General features: G+C 37.8%; 1 protein-coding gene across 2 annotated transcripts in view; it reads right to left on the reverse strand.

Moving 5' to 3' along the window:
• The window catches only part of si:ch211-133n4.6 (uncharacterized protein LOC797776 homolog), a 9,190-nt gene extending 993 nt beyond the window's left edge, over nt 1–8,197 (reverse strand). For both annotated transcript variants that reach the window (XM_044335991.1, XM_044335990.1), the window contains exons 1-9: nt 7,429–8,197; nt 6,340–6,401; nt 5,224–5,250; nt 5,086–5,118; nt 4,893–4,925; nt 2,283–2,315; nt 2,079–2,111; nt 1,430–1,459; nt 1,306–1,341 (exon numbers count right to left, since the gene is read on the reverse strand). In XM_044335991.1, the coding sequence (XP_044191926.1) occupies nt 1,306–1,341; nt 1,430–1,459; nt 2,079–2,111; nt 2,283–2,315; nt 4,893–4,925; nt 5,086–5,118; nt 5,224–5,250; nt 6,340–6,401; nt 7,429–7,439 (298 nt within the window). In that variant the 5' untranslated portion in view covers nt 7,440–8,197. The remainder of the gene's footprint in view (nt 1–1,305; nt 1,342–1,429; nt 1,460–2,078; nt 2,112–2,282; nt 2,316–4,892; nt 4,926–5,085; nt 5,119–5,223; nt 5,251–6,339; nt 6,402–7,428) is intronic.
• Between the last annotated feature and the right edge of the window lie 12,131 nt (nt 8,198–20,328).

Genomic DNA, 20,328 nt, shown 5'->3' on the forward strand with positions numbered 1-20,328 from the left:
TAGTATAATGATCATACATATAGTATAAACATAGTATAATGATCATATATATTGTATAAATGTAGTATAATGATCATATATATAGTATAAACATAGTATAATGATCATATATATAGTATAAACATAGTATAATGATCATATATATAGTATAAATGTAGTATAATGATTATATTTATAGTATAAACATAGTATAATGATCATATATATAGTATAAATGTAGTATAATGATCATATATATAGTATAAACATAGTATAATGATCATATATATAGTATAAACGTAGTATAATGATCATATATATAGTATAAATGTAGTATAATGATCATATATATAGTATAAACATAGTATAATGATCATATATATAGTATAAACATAGTATAATGATCATATATATAGTATAAACATAGTATAATGATCATATATATAGTATAAACATAGTATAATGATCATATATATAGTATAAATGTAGTATAATGATTATATTTATAGTATAAACATAGTATAATGATCATATATATAGTATAAATGTAGTATAATGATCATATATATAGTATAAACATAGTATAATGATCATATATATAGTATAAACATAGTATAATGATCATATATATAGTATAAATGTAGTATAATGATTATATTTATAGTATAAACATAGTATAATGATCATATATATAGTATAAATGTAGTATAATGATTATATTTATAGTATAAACATAGTATAATGATCATATATATAGTATAAACGTGGTATAATGATTATATTTATAGTATAAACGTGGTATAATGATCATATATATAGTATAAACGTGGTATAATGATTATATTTATAGTATAAACGTGGTATAATGATCATATTTATAGTATAAACGTGGTATAATGACTATATTTACAGTATAAATGTAGTATAATGATCATATATATAGTATAAACGTGGTATAATGATCATATTTATAGTATAAACATAGTATAATGATTATATTTATAGTATAAACATAGTATAATGATTATATTTATAGTACAAATGTGGTATAATGATTATATTTACAGTATAAATGTAGTATAATGATCATATATAGTATAAATGTGGTATAATGATTATATTTACAGTATAAATGTAGTATAATGATCATATTTATAGTATAAATGTAGTATAATGATCATATTTATAGTATAAACTTGGTATAATGATTATATTTATAGTATAAACGTAGTATAATGATCATATTTATAGTATAAACGTGGTATAATGATTATATTTATAGTATAAACGTGGTATAATGATCATGTTTAGTAGTTTCTTTCTCACCATCTTCTTCTTCAATGCTGTTTGTAGTGACAGCTTCTGGAATAATAAACAGGATTTTTTTGTAAAACACAAACAGACTGAATCAGTTTAATATTCAGATGCAGAAGAAGAAAACAGGACGTACCTGCTGCTGTCACCTGATTGGCTGCCACGGCTGCAGGTAGATACGACATTAAAAATTAAGTGAATGACTGAAATTATTTATATTATTATGAGTAGATTTATAGATGAATGCATGAATAGATTTATAGGTGAGTAGATTTATAGATGAATGGATGAATAGATTTATAGATGAATGGATGAGTAGATTTATAGATGAATAGATGAATAGATTTATAGATGAATGGATGAGTAGATTTATAGATGAATGGATGAGTAGATTTATAGATGAGTAGATTTATAGATGAATGGATGAGTAGATTTATAGATGAATGGATGAGTAGATTTATAGATGAGTAGATTTATAGATGAATGGATGAGTAGATTTATAGATGAATGGATGAGTAGATTTATAGATGAATAGATGAGTAGATTTATAGATGAATGGATGAGTAGATTTATAGATGAATGGATGAGTAGATTTATAGATGAATAGATGAGTAGATTTATAGATGAATGGATGAGTAGATTTATAGATGAATGGATGAGTAGATTTATAGATGAATAGATGAGTAGATTTATAGATGAATGGATGAGTAGATTTATAGATGAATAGATGAGTAGATTTATAGATGAATGAATGATAAATGGATGAATGTTTGTTGTCATCTCACTGTCTGCTGTCTCTGCGCTGGTGCTGCTGACGTCTGAAACACATCAACAGGATTTCATTGTTATCGTTATAAATGTCACACATACAGGAAACAGGTGAGCAGGTCGGCTGAGTTACGGCAGCAGCAGGTAAACAAACTGGAACAGAAGCAGTTTTACAGCTCTGACGGATCTGATGTCAGATATCATCATCATCATGTGCCTACCTGAAGGTCCTCCTCCGTAATACTGGGATTCATCTGAAAACAATCAGTAAAAACAAAGGTTAGTGTGATCAGTAATAATATAATCCATCTGGACAACAGAGGAAATAAAAGATGCAAATGTTCATTAGATCTGAGATTGAAGTTTTATCATGTGGAGGTTTTTACTTAAGATTGTTTAATAGACATTTATCCCTCCAATGAATGGAGGTCGAATGGCACATGCTGGCTCACTGTCACACTCTCATGGTTTACAGGGACTCAAATACAACACAGCATCATTGATGTGATCAACATCTGTGATTTCCTATAACATCATGTCTCTATTCATCAAGAGGACCACAAGATGGCACACTAACACAAAACGACCTGATTCTACTGAGACTGACTGAACTCTAAAGAGACAGACAGCAGCTGGATATTTACTGTGAACTTTACTAAATATCTGAACATTTCTCTGCTGTATTTCTGCAGAGGAAAGAACTTCAGAGCCTGTATTTATCAATGTATATGAAATTTTAGACTTGAGGCACAAGTTAAACTTTTACTCAGACAAAAAAAAACTATTTGTCACATTTAATTGGACTTTAAATATTCTGAAATGCAGCTACAGACACAAAATAAAAATGATTTATCCTTTAACATAATGTGTCTCAGTATTGTTGGATATATTTGACCAAATACAGATTGAGTATTATTATTATTATTATTATTATTATTATTATTATTATTATTAGTAGTAGTAGTAGTAGTAGTAGTAGTAGTATCAAGTATTTCAGTGTTTTACAATTTGCATTATTATTATTATTATTATTATTATTATTATTTGGATCACTTTTTTTGTGAATCGCGTGTTTCTGTTTCATTTGCCTAAAATTGCCTTTTGAGGAATAATAAAGTTTTTTAAATTGAATTCTGTGACATTATATTAGATGATTGGTAATGATGGACAACATATTATGATTATATAAAAGGTATGATTAAGAACTGGGTAATCTTAGCTCACCAGTTACAGCAGCTTTTCCTTGTGAGCAGATTTCTCCAGATGCACTTTTGTTTGGATGTTACACTTTTTTTGGTATTATCTACAAGAACCACCAAATCCTCCTCTCCACACTCACTGAACTTGGCATCTCAGGATCTGCCCTCCGCTGGTTCATGTCCTACCTCTCAGGGAGATATTTTAGAGTATCTTGGAGGGATAAGTGTCCAAACCGCAAAGCTTATCCACAGGGGTTCCTCATGGGTCAGTGCTCGGTCCGCTTCTTCTCTCAATATACACAACCTCACTTGGTGCAATCATCTGTTTCCATGGTTCCTCATACCATTCCTATGCTGATGATACCCAGCTCTTCCTGTCGTTCCCGCTGGAAGACCACACAGTCTTGTCTTGGATCTTGTCATGCCTTGCCAATGAAAGACCGCCACCTTCAACTCAACCTCTCTAAGACTGAGCTCCTTGTCATCCCAGCCAGTCCCTCCATACAACAACAGATCAGCATCCAGCTTGAATCAACCAAACTCATGCCCACAAAGTCTGCCTGAAACTTGGGTGTCATGATCGATGACCAACTAACCTTTAAGGTTCATGTGGCCTCAGTCACTCAGTCGTATCGGTTTGTCCTGTGCAACATCAGGAGGATCAGACTCTACCTGTCTGAGCTTGGGTTAGGGTTAGGGTTAGAGTTACCAGCCTCAGATATCACCAATTAACACCTCAGATTAGATCCAACATCAATGCTTCACGGAGTTCTAGTAGCAGACACATCTCAACATCAACTGTTTGGAGGAAACTGTGTGATTCAGGACTTCATAGTTAAACTGCTACAAGGAAACCATGACTGAGAGAGACCAATAAGAGGAGGAGAAACACAAGGACTGGACATTAGAGGGTTTGCTGGTGACACTGTTGGAGATTTATTCAGAATTCAAGGCACACTTAACCGATATGGCTGCCACAACATCCTGCAGTGACATGCCATCCCATCTGGTTTGAACTTAGTGGGACCATCATTAGTTTTTCAACAGGACAAGGACCCAAAACACACCTCCAGGCTCTGTAAGACTGTTTGACCAAGAAGCAGAGTGATGGAGTGCTGCATCACATGACCTGGCCTCCACAATCACCCAACCTAAACCCAACAGAGATGGTTTGATTTGGGATGAGTTGGACTGCAGAGTGAAGGAAAAACTGTCAGCATATGTGGGAACTCCCTCAACACTGTTGGAAAAGCATTTCATGTGACAATGAAGCTGGTTCAGATGTTATCAACAGTGTGCAAAACTGTGGCTACTCTGAGGAATCTAAAATATGTAACATATTTTGGTTTGTTTAACAGTTTTTTGATTCCACGTGTTATTTTATAATTTTTGTCTTCAGTATTGTTGTACAATGTAGAATCTAGTAAAAATTTTAAAAACTTAATATATATAAAAAAAAATATATTATATTTATATATATTAATATATATAAAATTATATATATTAATATATATGTATATACAGTACACACGCTTGCAGATTAAGTATAAATAGTTATATTTTGTAAGGTTCTGTTTAAACTTTCCTCCCTGTAGCCTGATGAAACCATCAGTTTTGGATGTGAAGTCTTACCAGTCTGATCAGGAGAGACGGCGTTCATACTCTCTGAAACAACAACAATACAGTTCAGTCAGAATATCTTCAAATATTCAACTGAACAGTAACTGAAGTGATATCATGGTCATATTAAACATTTTTTAACTCAGAACCATGCTGAAATATTTTATTTTATTTTCATTATGAGTCATTCAGGTTTGTGACTCACCTGTTGGAGCTTCATCAGATGTGGAATCTTTATCTAAAAGTGAGAGACAGAGATGAGCCAGGTGAGAGGACAGACAGGTGAGACAGGGAGACAGCTACAGTATATCTGTCAGTGATGAGAGATAGATAAGTGATTTACCAGTGGACATGGCTTGTATTCCAGCATCTGCAACAACAAAACAGTTTAATTAAACACTGATTCATCAGTCAGGTTAACCTGTCAATCAAACTGTGATGTAATCTGATTATCTGTCTGTCAAAACAGATGTTATTATTTCAGACAGAAGAGATATTAATCGGCATAATGTTTAATTATTAACTCTAATCAGATTATTTTTAATCGGACTAGTTTGAATCAGGATAGATTAAAGGACCAGCATGTAGGGTTTAGTGGCATCTAGCGGTGAGGTTGCAGATTGCAACCACCTGGAAACCCCCCCCCCACCTTCCAAGTGTGTAGGACAACCTGTGGTGGCTGCAAAACTTGCAAAAAATGCAAAAGGCCCTCTCTAGAGTCAGTGTTAGGTTTGTCCATTCTGGGCTACTGTAGAAACAACATGGCTGCCACCATGGAGGAGGACCTGCTCCCTCTGTAGATATAAAAGTTCATTCTAAGGTCACTCTACCGAGACTGCACTACTGTGGGTTCAGCTAGAGCTGCTGGTCAGTCCTCAGCTCTATTGCTGCTGGATCTGTCAGCTGCCTTAGACACAGTTAACCACCAAATCCTCCTCTCCACACTCACTGAGCTTGGTATCTCGGGATCATGTCCTATTTCTCAATGTACACAACCTCACTTGATGCAGTCATCCCCTCCCATGGTTTCTCATACCATTGCTATGCTGATGATATCCAGCTCTTCCTGTCATTCCTGCCAGAAGACTCTCTCCTCATAGTCTCGGCTCACATCTCGTCATGCCTTGCCGATATATCAGCATGGATGAAGGAACGCCACCTTCAACTTAACCTCTCTAAGACTGAGCTCCTTGTTATCCCAGCCAGTCCCTTCATACAACAACAGATCAGCATCCAGCTTGAATCAACCCAACTCATGCCCACAAAGTCTGCCTGAAACTTGGGTGTCATGATCGATTTTTCTGTCAAGTCCGTTCAGTTAGGTGCCACTAAATTCCACACACTTGTCCTTTTATCAGATTAGTTTTAATCAGGTTAGTTTAAATCAGATTATTGTTATCAGAGCAGTTTTACTCCGAATTGCCTTAATTAGGTTATTACAATCAGATTACTTTCTCACCATTGGAGTCGAGGTCTCCCTCCACCAGCAGGGCGAACAGAGAGAACAGAAGAACAACATTCCTGCAACACAAACACTGCCTTCAGTCTGAGAGCCTTTGTGTCCTTTCAGAGTCACCATACAGAGCTCCACTGCTTCCTCTTATTGATAATTTGTATTAATGACACATGGAAGCTTTAGTTAAAAATGCAAAATCTGTACTGAGGGTGGTGCGAGAGGAAAAGTCTTCAACTCTAAAAGTCATATTTGCTTGTTGATGCTGTGGCTGTAATGAACTCTGTAGCCTGCAGGGGGCGCTGACAGCACTTTACTCTAGAAGTTCAGTACTGACAAAATATGAAACATTTCAAACATCAGCTGTGATCATGTTTCTGACAGGAAACAGAGTACTCCATAGATCTTCCAACAGAAAGCAGCTGAATCAGGTTCTTCTCAGTATGAAGACAGCACACCTGAAGTGTACCATCAAATTAATCAGTGTGCTCCAGTCCCTTCTGTTTTTGAGGAACTGATTTTATTTATTTGGATGCATTTGATTAAACAAAATAAAACATCTGAATACATAATGTATGTTTTATTTAAGAATTACTACAAGTTTTAAAATTCAATCTGATCTCTTTGAATGTGACTGAGATGTCACATGAATGTTTATTCTGAATGTTTATTTGTTTCATTATTTTGATTCAGTCTCAAAAATACAAATTACACAAACTGGAATTATCAAACATTTCACATATAAAGTATAATTATTGCATTTAGATCCAGATTTACTAAATACTGCTGACGTTCATCACACTGAGCTGAAGATGACTCAACAAACTATTACACACACACACACACACACACACACACACACACACACACACACACACAGACACACACACACACACACACACACACACACAGAGTAAGTAATGAACTTATGTAACAAACAGGAAATTAAACAAACACTGAAATCAGATTAAAAACTTCTCAAACATCAAACAAAAACATTTTCAAAGCTTCACGGATGTTTCTGTTTCTTTCTGTGGAGCGCTGCATTGTGGGACGTCAGGTTGAACAGAAGGAAACAGAGAAGGATGGACGTACCTGGAGAGCATGATGGTGCTGTGAGGTCAGACAGGTCCCTGGATCAGTACGACAGGTGGACACTCAGGTAAACACACAGGCAGACAGGTGAGTTGCAGTACTCGTCTGGCTCTGAGCTGCTGGCACCGCGGTTTATATACCTGCCTAAATGCCACCAGGAGTGTGTGTGTGTGTGTGTGTGTGTGTGTGTGTGTGTGTGTATCAGGTTTCTGTATTAATGTGCAGCAGGAGGAGGTGAGAAAGACTCATCTCTGTACCTCTGAGGACCCAAACGTAAAGTCACCCTAATTCACCTGATTAGCATTTTGTTCCTTTATGCTTTTAATATGTTGTTAATGTGCTGTTAAAATGTTGTTAATATTGTATTAACAGGCTGTTAATATGTTGTTAACATGCTGTTAACATGTTAATATGTTGTTAGTGTTGTTTTCATCACCTATAGTTATGAAGAGCTCACTGACAGAACAAGTCTTAAGTCTGAAGACAAAAGACGTAAAAAATATGTTCTAACTTCATGAAATCATCCTCACTGTCCATCCTCATATTAATGTCCTCATGCTATAACAATGTCCTCCAATGTAAGTGTCCAACACACACACACACACACGCACACACACACACACACACACACACACACACACACAGGTCCCGTCTTTGTGGAATTTCCTGACGTCCTCACAGTTCAGGGAATCCCCCTCCAACACAGTCATTACATTAGCAGCAGGTCATGTTACATCAGAACACTGGATCCTCCAGTCTCAGATCCCTCTGATAGAACCTGTAGAACAATCAGAGCAGAACAATGAGGCTTCACCTGGAACCTAAACCACCAAAGAATACAACCAGACCAGAACCTGAGGTTATGAAGCCTCTCAGAGATGAACATCAGTCCTCATTGTCTCATATATGTCCCTATGACAGTATATTTCATATTCATATTACAGTATATTACTTTTACTTTACTTATTACTTATATTAAATATATGTTTTTAGTATATTCTGAATATTGTGTCCCTATTTACATACATGAAGTGGGCACACACACTTTTCAAGATGTTAAATATATATTATATTTTTTTATTGTATAGTTATATTTCTATTTTATTGTATTTCAAATGTATATTACATTATAGTTCATATGTATATTACATTGTATTTCATATTTATATAACAGTATATTTAATGTTCAATATTTATATTACATTATATGAAATCTCAGCAGTTAGAAGTCTCTGCCTGACAAACCACAGAAAGACATTCTGTGGTGTTCAACCTTAAACTATTAAAAGATACCGTTTGGCAACTCCTTTAGCCACAAAATTCTCCAGTAGTCTCGAGTCTCTACACAAACTTTCCTGGTAAATATACAGCACTGGCTGTCAGGTTTGCACCTTCGCTCATTCACCCTAACAACTTTTTCCTGTCTCTGGTAAATGTGACTCAACAGAGAACTCTGTCAGGGATCTGTAAGAGGTTGCCTGATGATGTCCCCAGTCAAGGTCAGCAGTTCTCCCCTCCTGAGAACAGCCTGGGTTAGAACCAGCTTTACCTTCCAGAGTCATCTGATGGTTAGACAGAACTTCTTTGAGGGTTCTTCTCCATGGTCTCCCCGAACTCCTCCCACACCCGGGTTTTTGCTTCAGCAACCAACAAAGCTATCGGCCTTTTGGCCCTCCAGGACCAGTCTGTTGCTTCAGGAGACTCAGGAAGAGAACTCCTCAGTGGCAAGGCACCAGGTATGGATGAGATTCGCCCGGTGAAGTGAAGGCTCTGGCCATTGTTGGGTTGTCTTGGCTGATGCGTCTCTTCTGTGTCACATGGAGGTCGGGCACGGGGCCTGTGGACTGGCAGACTGGGGTGGTGGTTCACATTTTTAAAAAGGGGGACCGGAGGGTATACTCCAACTATCGAGGGATCACATTGTGCAGCTTCTCGGGGAAAGCTGATGCCAGGGTACGGAAAAAGAGGCTCCGGCCAATTGTCGAACTTCAGATTCAAGAGGAATAATGTGGATTCTGTCCTGGTCATGAAGAGTGGACAGGCTCTTTACCCTAGCAGGGATACTTGAGGGGTCATGGGAGTTTGCACATCCAGTCTACATGTGCTATGTGGACATGGAGAAGGCTTATGACTGTGTCCTTCAGGGTACCCTGTGTAGGGTGCTGCAGAAGTATGGGGTATCAGCTACTAAGCCATAACCACTCTGTCTTGTATTATCCCCATTAACATCTCTTTATTTTATTATCAGTAGATTAACACTTGTATTGTATTTATTTGTCATGTATTGAAGTCACACTGAAATTGTACCAAAATTGAACGGCCTTTTGAATTTGGTTTTCTGGTTTTTTCATTTGGAATCTAAAAAGGAATAGATCACATGATATCGTTTTTCGTTTTTGGTTTAAAATGAAAAAAGGAAAAAACTTGTGACCAACGAATTGGCTGAATGTCCGCAGACTTGCTGGATATTCAATCCAAAAACCAGAAACGGGCCGCGTTTGACTGGTTTTTCATTATTTGATTCTGACACTAAAAACGTTTTTTTGTTTTTTGTTTTGAAACAAATAACAGATTTACCAGAATTACAAATGAATTACAAATTATCCAATGATACCCGGACCATACTAACTTGATTACTTATATATATATAGTGACAAATTAAATGAAAAACCAACATAAAGCGCCCTATTTTAACTATCTAAGCACACGATCTGAAGCACATGGCGCAAATGCATTTAGGGTTTGTCCAAATTCACTTTTGCTAGTTTAATGGCAGAAAAAATGGTCTTAACACCAGGTGCATGGCTCAAGAGGGTTGTACTTAGTCTTGATCATCTCATTAATCATGGGTGTGTTTTGGGCGTAACACGCAAAAAAAGCAATCAGACAAACTTCTTTTTTTTTTTTGACAAGGTTTATTTTTTTATTACAGTTTTGGTTCACCCTAAAATGGTTTTGTTCAGTCATGGAGTAATAGTTAAATCAGCAGGGTTTAATTGCTGATCATTGTAATCTCAAAAATGTTAAAGAATATTTGTTAAATATTATTCAAAGATTAAATAATTAATTTTAGTCATGTAAAAAATCATCATACACAGTTATAAGGACTTGATCAGCTCTCCAAGGTGCTGATCCTGCTGCTGGCAGCAGCTAGAAGCTGTTCAGATTTATTTCCTTCTTTAGTTTAATCATTGTTTTCACCTCAATTATTTCCTCATGTCATCATGTATCGATGCAGCAGGACAGTCGATCCATGTCTGATCCGTTGTTGATATCTGTTTGCTGGGTCTTGACAGACACCCTCAACCTGACCGGTCTGTTTAAATACCTACATGTATTGCTATGATTTGGTCATATAATTAGAAAAATTCATTAATCATTACTGTGATTAGTTAATTCTGATAAATATTATGACTAACGATTATGACATGTATTTTTTAAAATATGTAGATGTACAGAGTAATAATCTTCCACATTGTAATCATTTTATTTGTAATCTTTTGCATGTTTTTGCAGTGCTGCTCATCTGTGTGTGCAGAGTGTACGCTTGTTGTGCAGCTGCCTATGCAGGCGCATATTACTGTAACAGTGAATAACAGTGAAATACTGCGCCATTGACTTCAGACCATGTTTTTGTTGGTCAATCATGCAATCGTTTCTACTACTTCACGATAGTAATGCACCAACAACAACAATGTGTGAAACTCACATTTAACAAAAGCCTATCTGGTTCAAAAATCAGCAACACATAGTCTCCATCAACAGTGTGTCATGCAACTGCAAGCATTCAGATCTGTGTAACAAAGAGTGGAAAGATTACTATCTAAAATAATTACTGTAAAATATTATGGCCAACAAGTTCACGGCTAGCTGGCCAGCATTAGCTCAACATGCTACTGAAAGTGCCACTCATAGATAAAGTTACTATTCCTACACATAAATGCTACTAGTGCTTACAGTCAAAATGCTGCTACTGACTGTTACAAAAACAAATTTAAAGCATTAAACATAGAAATATTGGTTGCAGCATTGCTCACGTGTATCCACCTCGCAGAGAGGAATGCTATCTATGCAGCTCCACCACATACATGTAAGACAAGCATATCAATTTTGTAGAAATTCATAATTGAGGTTATTTCTAACTCTGTTACATGCATGCACACACACAGACACACACACACACACACACAGACACACACAGACACACACAGATACAAGTAGGTGTACAGGTGTGCGTGTGTGTTGCAATAGAAAGGTAGAATGGCTTCTATCCCTGGAGATCCCCCTCTCTCTCTGTCACACACACACACACACACACACACACACACACAGTGATAATGGCAGTGGTGGGCTGACGGGGTTTTGGGGGGGTTGGCTGGTATTTCAGTATCAAAGCCTCTTCTGTCTGAAAACGTCTTTCTGTGTAAACGGAGAATCGACTGAACGGCTGAAGAAGCTTTTTAAAGCAGCACTGCTTTGAAACCTTGTAAGGTCAGATTTACATGTTTATAGAGCTTCCAGACGTTAATCCTCCGTCTGTCTGAGGGCGTCCCGCTGGAGAACCGACACACCTGCACACAGAACATCAGATGTATTATATCTGAAGTGTTTATTACACCAGAACCACTAGAACCTTCTGAGCACTTCCACAGACTGGAACACACTGGTAAAGACCAGCAGAGAACACCCGAAACTACAGCAAACAACTATAGTAGGTTAATGTGGAACAAAAAACAGTAGAGAATGATAGAGAGTGTTAGGAATGTTAGAGAACATCAGAGTGCTAGAGAACATTAGAGTGTTAGAGAATGTTGGAGAACGTTGGAGTATTAGAGAACATTAGAGAACGTTAGAGAACGTTAGAGTGTTAGAGAACGTTAGAGTGTTAGAGAACGTTAAAGTGTTAGAGAACATTAGAGAACATTAGAGAATGTTAATTGATTTTGAATATTCTGAGAAATACAGCAACAGACCTCTGAACAGGTTGCAGTGAGACAAACTTTTGTCAAAATTCGGTGGATTTGCTGAGAACAGTTCAGCTCTGTAGGGTTAGGGGTTAGATTCGGTGGATTTAGGGTTAGGGGTTAGGGGTTAGGGGTTAGGGGTTAGATTTGGTGGATTTAGGGTTAGGGGTTAGGGTTAGATTCGGTGGATTTAGGGTTAGGGGTTAGGGGTTAGGGGTTAGATTCGGTGGATTTAGGGTTAGGGGTTAGGGTTAGATTCGGTGGATTTAGGGTTAGGGGTTAGGGGTTAGGGGTTAGGGTTAGATTCGGTGGATTTGCTGAGAACAGTTCAGCTCTGTCGGACGTACAGGTGATTTATTTTGATGTTTTGAAGTTTGGAATGTGAAGTGTTTAGAAATTTAGATTTGTTGTAATAAGCCACGCCCACTTTAATCAATCAATACCAAATTTTATGCATTGACTGAGTCATCACTCTAAATCCTGCAAACCAAATTTCGTACTAATCCACGTAGGCAATTACGAGATATAAAGTTTTTGTGTTTGTGGCAGAATATCCCAGCAGTGTGTAGTAAAGCTTGGACCAGCATCCAAACATTAACATTAAGTTTGGTTACAATAGCTGAAGCCAATTTTGAGAGTTTATGTAAAATAGAACTTAAAGACGCAGGTTTAAAAATGTATAATTTCAAAATGGATTGACGTATTGAAAGTTCCTAAAAAACTTAGATAGATGACATCTGTAGATCCCTGACCCTAACCCTAACCCTGACCCTGACCCTGACCCTGACCCTAACCCTAACCCTAAACCTGACCCTGACCCTGACCCTGACCCTAACCCTAACCCTGACCCTGACCCTGACCCTAACCCTAACCCTAAACCTGACCCTGACCCTGACCCTGACCCTAACCCTAAACCTGACCCTGACCCTGACCCTGACCCTGACCCTGACCCTAACCCTGACCCTGACCCTAACCCTGACCCTGACCCTGACCCTGACCCTAACCCTAAACCTGACCCTGACCCTGACCCTGACCCTGACCCTAACCCTAAACCTGACCCTGACCCTGACCCTAACCCTGACCCTGACCAGTTGCAAGACGATCGGCCTACTGGTTTCTGACAAGTTCTCAAAAATAAGATTTTAAGAAAATTGAGGAAAAAGTCACACAAATTGAAGTTTTTAGAGCCTTCTGCTCTAAAAATGTTAGAGCAAAGATGCAGATGAATTGAGAGATTAAAATGATGAGATAATGTGACAGCATCACCTTCAGGTCAATGAGTGTCATTTTATGTGCCTGAGTGGTGGAACTGCAACCCATCGTCGTTGCTGCATGAACACTTCTACTGGAGAAAAATAAGAATAAGAAAGAAAGAAAGAATAATGAGAACAAAAACAAAAGCAAATAACAATAATAAATACAAATCTTACTTGGCACAGTGAGACCTGGGATGATGGGAGACTGGACTCATTAGCAGGCATCACCAGTGACGAGTAAAACTAAGCTGAAGAAAGGCACCAGGATTTAGATACATGCACTACTTTGGATAACATTACTTTTACTGAGTGATTCCTTTTTTAATTAACTTTTCTTTTCTCACAAAATGATCTGTCAGCATTGTGCAAATACATATGCAACACTTAAAACACTTAATACAGTATTTAAGCGCATGATGTCAGTGGTAGCTGCTAAATGACGACCTCTACATCCAGGTGGGTAACGTTACAGGTGGATGAAGGAAAATAAAAACAAAGTAAACACGTTACAGTGCTCTCACATGACGGATGAACACAGAGGAGACGAAGCTAAATCTGTAACGTCAAGGCCTGTTGAAAAGTTAGATTTGTAAAATGAAGCTGTTTCAGTTTAACACAAAGCAGTCAGGTTAACCATGGATTTGTTTTGGCTAACAGACCACAGCTAATGAAATAACATTAGCACAACACACCTGCTCTAATGTGTGGTGTTTGTCCAGACCAAGTGTTTTAATGTTGAAGACACTGATCAGCTGGTGACTCCTGTTGCTCTGGACTGACAGTTAAGTTACTTGTCACTATGCTGCAAAAAAATTCTGTTCATTATACTTCTTTCAAGCTCTGGAGGAGTTGTGGTCTTCCATGTCTTCCAGTGCATATTTATGAATATTTCAAGTTTGTTGCGTCCTTACTTTCAGTGTAGTCTGCAGTCAAATGTTAGCTCTCTGCAGGATGTTGAGAAAGTCGTCTAACAACTTTGCATGAAACGAAAACAACACAAGAACTAATAATAAGAAAATCCTGCATTGAAAAGAATCAATAGACACCAGTAGCGATCACTAGAGCTGCGATGATTGGTTGTTTAATCAACAGAAAACAAATTAGTACTTGAAATTATTTAATCAAAATCCCCCTCCATCCTCTCTAATGTTTCTGCTTAGTAAACTGAATATTTTGGGTTTTGGACTGTTTGACGTCACCTTCGACTAATCAATTAGTCTGCAGACGAATCAATACCATTGAGTAATGAGTTGCAGCCCTTCAGATGATCATCTCTCTGCTCACCTGTATTCTGAGGTCAAAGGTCAACCTGCTTCAAGGTCATGCTGGTCTTATTCTTCTACACGAGTCGCATGATCAGACAGGATTACCACACAAAGACGTCGGGATGTTTCATTACTCTGAAAACTTCAGACTGTTATTAGCTCGCTGTCCTGGATTCCTGCGAGGAGAACTGATCTGACGCTCGGCTGCCAGCAGAGTAATAAGTCTCAGCTGTCAGATCTCCATCAGCAGCAAGAATTACAGAAATACCAGAAAGGATCAGTGAGAGACACTGATCCACTGTCAGCTGAGAGAGAGTCAGGCAGACGCTCACCTATCTGTAGAGTCTCTAAAAACAAAAAAAAACTTTAGACATCTCATCTCTTGAGAAACATTGTGGACAACATTGCCAGATGATTTAAGTTGGTTTGCAATCACCTTAATAAACTGGATGTGGAGCAGGCACAAGGACTAAGAGTACACAGTGGAGCATTTAGATCATCTCCAGTAGCTGCCATACAAGTTGAAATGGGGCAACTGCCTTTAAGGATAAGAAGAGTGAAACTTATGCTCGCATACTGGGTAATCTGCAGGGTCATAATAGTTCACACCCTGCTGAGGCCATCCTGCAGGATTGTTGGGAGCACAATGAAACCAATTTTAGAAGAAAATATACAGCAACAACTGAGGAAGAAATCTGAACAGGGATCTGCTGAGAGAGTAGCACAAGATTACATAAATAAGTTGAGCTCCTCTTCCTCCTCTCCATCTGTATGTATTCATGTACCATTAATGCATGTCACTAACTTGGCTTCTTCCCTGGAGCTTTTTGTGCTTCCTCATCTCGAAGGAAACTCCGAGTTCCAAGCTGTGAGCCTTCACCACGGGGGCGGTGCAGGGATGGTCCTGTTGGTGTCCATCCCCGGCTATTGCTACTATTTGTTATTGCTAGTCATATCTCTATTATTATTATTGTTATTGTTAGTATTGTTGTTATTGTGCTTCTCTGTGTCTCTCTCCGTCCTTCTTTCTCTCTCAACCCAACTGGTCGAGGCAGATGGCGCCACCTAGAGTCCGGTTCTGCTTGAGGTTTCTTCCCATTAAAGGGGAGTTTTTCCTGCTGCTGCTCATGGAGGAATGTTGAGTCTCTGTAAATTAAAGAGTTCAGTCTAGACTTGCTCTATGTGAAACGTGCCCTGAGATAACTTAATAAAGTTGAATTGAATTGAATAAATGAATAAAATATGTCATTTCCTTAGATACCTATATGTGCTGGTGTCCATATAAATGTAACACTTGTGTGTTTGCTGTATCTCTATTAAAACATTTGGTCTGCTGTCTGAATGTCTTTGCTTCCAGCTGGTTAATGATGAGCTGCAATCAGAGCATATTATTGCTCTCAAAGGTCTCACATCTTCAACCCATTGTAATGCTAACAAAATTACCAGCATCTCCCCAGTATACACCATCCATCACTGATTCATTTGTGAATTTAATATTGAAATCTGGAACTATGAATGAAATACCAATTTTGTTAGCTAAGTTGTTTGAAGTGTCTGTATAAATTTGAACATAACTGGTAGTTATAAATAAATATATAAATATAAATAAACTTTGTTGTCTTTGCCGATCAATGTGAGATCTACAACAGGGTCAGGAAGTGTCCGAGGATGTATTACTGAGAGTGGACTAATGTTTATGCCAGTTATTTCTAGTTCTTTTGCTTTGTGCTCAATTTTCCATCCCAAACCTTTTGTTTCTTTCCTCTGCTTTTCCCAACAGGGCTTTGGTGTATTTTGTGTTGGATGATCTTCATTATGTACTCTTAAATTAACCCAGTAATTTAAAGATAGCTGTATTATCCTCAATTCCAGTGGCATCTCTCCCATTTCCACTTATAATGCTTTGTATTCTTTTTATTTTTATTAGGACTAAAAATGTGATACTACTATACTCACTGGTGACTGGTCATTAGGGGCAGGCACAGCCCCACCTGCTGTTACCAGAAAGAACTGTGCAAACAAATTATGTTATTATCATTTTTCAAATTTTATCTGCTATAATTTATTATCTATGAATATAGCATCTTCATAAATTACGTTATATAATTTGTGTTAGGATTTTAGTTCATTTTTATTGTTCCCTGCCTTGCTGCGTTTTCCTGATTTGTGTCCAGCCTGCGGTGTCTGGTGTGAATGTGTGGCTAGCCCCTCTCTCACAATGCGATGTGTACTGTATTGAATATGCATGCTCAGAGTGTATTCAGCAGAGATCCATAGACTGTATAATATATGGACATAGTCACTGTGACGTCCCCCATCGGTTTGCGAACTGCCGTTTTGAAGCCTCGAGTGTGGCGATTTGACTGTCACCATCTTGGATTTGGCCGTCGCCATGTTTGATTTTTGGAGCCAGAGGTGACCATATTTGGACAAGAGGGTGGAGCTGACCATAGTGCTAGCTGCTAGCTTAGTTAGCACAGTGCATTTACAATTTATGGTTAACAGTGATAATACTAATGCTAATCTAATTTTCGTTAGCGAATAACAGGCCTAAAACCGCTCAAACAAAATGTACTGACCAGAAAAACTGATCATCTGACTCATTGGTGGGTCTTTTATTGCAACCAAACCCTGAACAAGACTGTTTTGGGCAACCAAAATGTTACAATAAACTGTATTGAATGGAAGACACACTGTGAAATAGCATGAGCTATACCCATAAGCCATGGTTACGTTACATAAGCAACGCTGTCACTGTGGCAGCAACCTGTCAATCACAATGTAGCCACGCCTTAAAGCATATGTTGTTTTACTGTCTATTTTACTTTAAATGGGGCCATAATTTATAAAATGAACATCATGCTGTATTGAATAAGACTTGAAACTAGTGATTGAGACCATAAACTCATTAGGAAACAGTTTACTGAGGTAATAAATCAAGAGAGAAGTAGGGTTATTTTCTCATAGACTTCCATACAATCGGACTTCTTTTTGCAGCCAGTGGAGTCGCCCCCTGATGGCCATTAGATAGAATGCAGGTTTTTGGCACTTCTGCATTGGCTTCATTGGTTGCTGCTTGTGTAGATCACACGAAATTGATGACAAGTGGGGCAGACAGCCCGTAGCCCCACTAAAGCGTCAAATTCATATTTCACAGTTGATTGGCTCTCTGTCAGACAGAGAGCCAATCAACTGTGAAATATTTCAAATGACACTGCAGTGCGGCTACAGCGCGAGCTTGGAATTTACAGTCAGCAAAAAAGAGGGGAGACTTTCTTATCGCCAGCTAACTTGAAAAAATAAAGTGGATTTCATACTCGAGCACAGGTCGGACCACTGTGTTTAACTACATATCTTCAAACATTACAGTTACGGCTGAAAATGACAACAGAAAAAAACAAGTTTGCCAAGTTCACATATCTCCGCAATTCAAATCAACCACCAGTCATCTATTCAGAAGTGACTGTTGTTGTTAAGGCGACCATTAATTAATGGTGGAGTAATATTTTTAGTGATTTTAGGCATTTTTCATTTGAGTGCGGCTGTGGCAGTAGCAAGAGCAAGTACTGTAGTTTTCCTGGTATGTAGCCTGTCATTTGAAGTGGTTGGTGCCCCACCAATTTTTTACATGTAAAAACGCCTCTGACTATACTTAAAAAACCTCCATGAAAAAGTCTTTTTGGACCAGTGTGCGTCACCTGACGTTGTAATTATACGTTTTATCCGCTATGTTAAAATTGCCTCAAAGCCCGGCGCTGCTCCTGTACCCAGATCTCTTTATACATCCATGTTAAACCGCAAAGAAGAAGAAGAAGAAGAAGAAGAAGAAGAAGAAGAAGAAGAAGAAGAAGAAGCAGCAGCAGCAGCAGCGCAGCCGGAAGCTGCTCAGTGCGCACGCGTCGTGTCTGCAGAGAGTCGTGAGTTTCTTGTCTCTTTTTTAACTTTTAGAGTTTTTATGTTTTAACGTCTTTACAGGCGGTTTGAGCGCTTGTGTTTATCAGCTAACAGATTTAAATCCAGCCCGTTCCAGGCTGCTTCTGATTGACCTCAGACTTAACGAAAGTTAGCCTGCTAACAGCTAACAGCTAACGGCTAACAGCTAACGGCTAACAGCTAACAGCTAACAGCTCGAGGTGTCCGAGAGTCTGTTCATCATTAAAACGATCAAATAATGAACGGAGTGTTGAAAGGAGGTTTCATGTTAGTAAATGAGTGGATTCCGTTTGTGTTTTTCAGTCAGAAATCAGAACAAACGTCCTGCTGAACAATTTACTGATTTATTTCTGCGTCAGTTTAGTTTATAATGTTTATGTTATTATGTTTATTATGTTAATTAAGCTGGTCTGTGTCTCAGACACGTTCATCTGTAGTTTTAATCTCAGTTTTAGTTTCTATGTGTGTCTATAATGTGTATTTAGTTTCTACATTAGATCTCCCATCACACAGTGAGTGTCAGTAGCAGTTATTCTAAGAGCAAGAAATTATTCAAAATGATCAAATAATTAAAGTCTTTATAGAGTTAAATTAACTATATCAACATATATATATATATATATATATATATATATATATATAACCAGGTTACAATAGCAAAATGTAATCATTAAGCTAGTTACTAATCAAATAACGGTTATCAGTCAGGTTTCAATGAGCCAGTTAAGATACAGGCCTTCCAACCAGGTTGACTGATATGTTAAAAAATAAAATGTTTAAACAACCATAAAGAAGTTAAAGAAGTGAACACAGAGTTGTTTCTCACTGACTGTCCTGCAGTCAGGACATGAAGTGATCAGTTTCGCTGCAATCATCTCATGTTTGGGCAGTAAATGTTTCTCTATGACGTCTTTATTACACTGGGAAAATGTTCATTTCTCAGAGCCCAGTATTTGTGGTTTGAGGTGAGGAAGAGCAGCTCTGACTAGAGATGCAACGGATCACAAAACTCACGCTTCAGATCGTATCACGGATTTGAGTCACGGATCATTTCTCAGATCAGCAACAAATAAAACTTTGGTCTTAAATGAAAACAACATTCAAGATGTTCAATGTTTAAATAAAATCTTAAAATATATAAAATATTCAAAGCTCAACTTTTAAATTAAAAGTTAAATAGCAATATGAGGCCTGAAACCTTCCTCCTTTAAACACGGTAGTGAATGAAACAACAGCCTTCGTCCACATCATCATGAACGCACGTCTAGCCAAACAAACATTCACCAGGAAAAGTGCACCGCTAATATCAGTTAGCAGCTAGATGCTAATCAGCTGCTCCGCCGCGGCACATTAAACATCCTGTAAACGTCTGCAGACGTCACTACGGACCCGTTAGATGCTGGTTTGATCCCAGTTAGCGACGCGCTGGCGGTCCATGACTTCTACTCACAGCAGTTTGTTTACTTTATTTTAAATGAGATA

The sequence above is a fragment of the Thunnus albacares genome, chromosome 19 (genome assembly GCF_914725855.1).
Source record: "Thunnus albacares chromosome 19, fThuAlb1.1, whole genome shotgun sequence".
Classification (NCBI taxonomy): Eukaryota; Metazoa; Chordata; class Actinopteri; order Scombriformes; family Scombridae; genus Thunnus; species Thunnus albacares.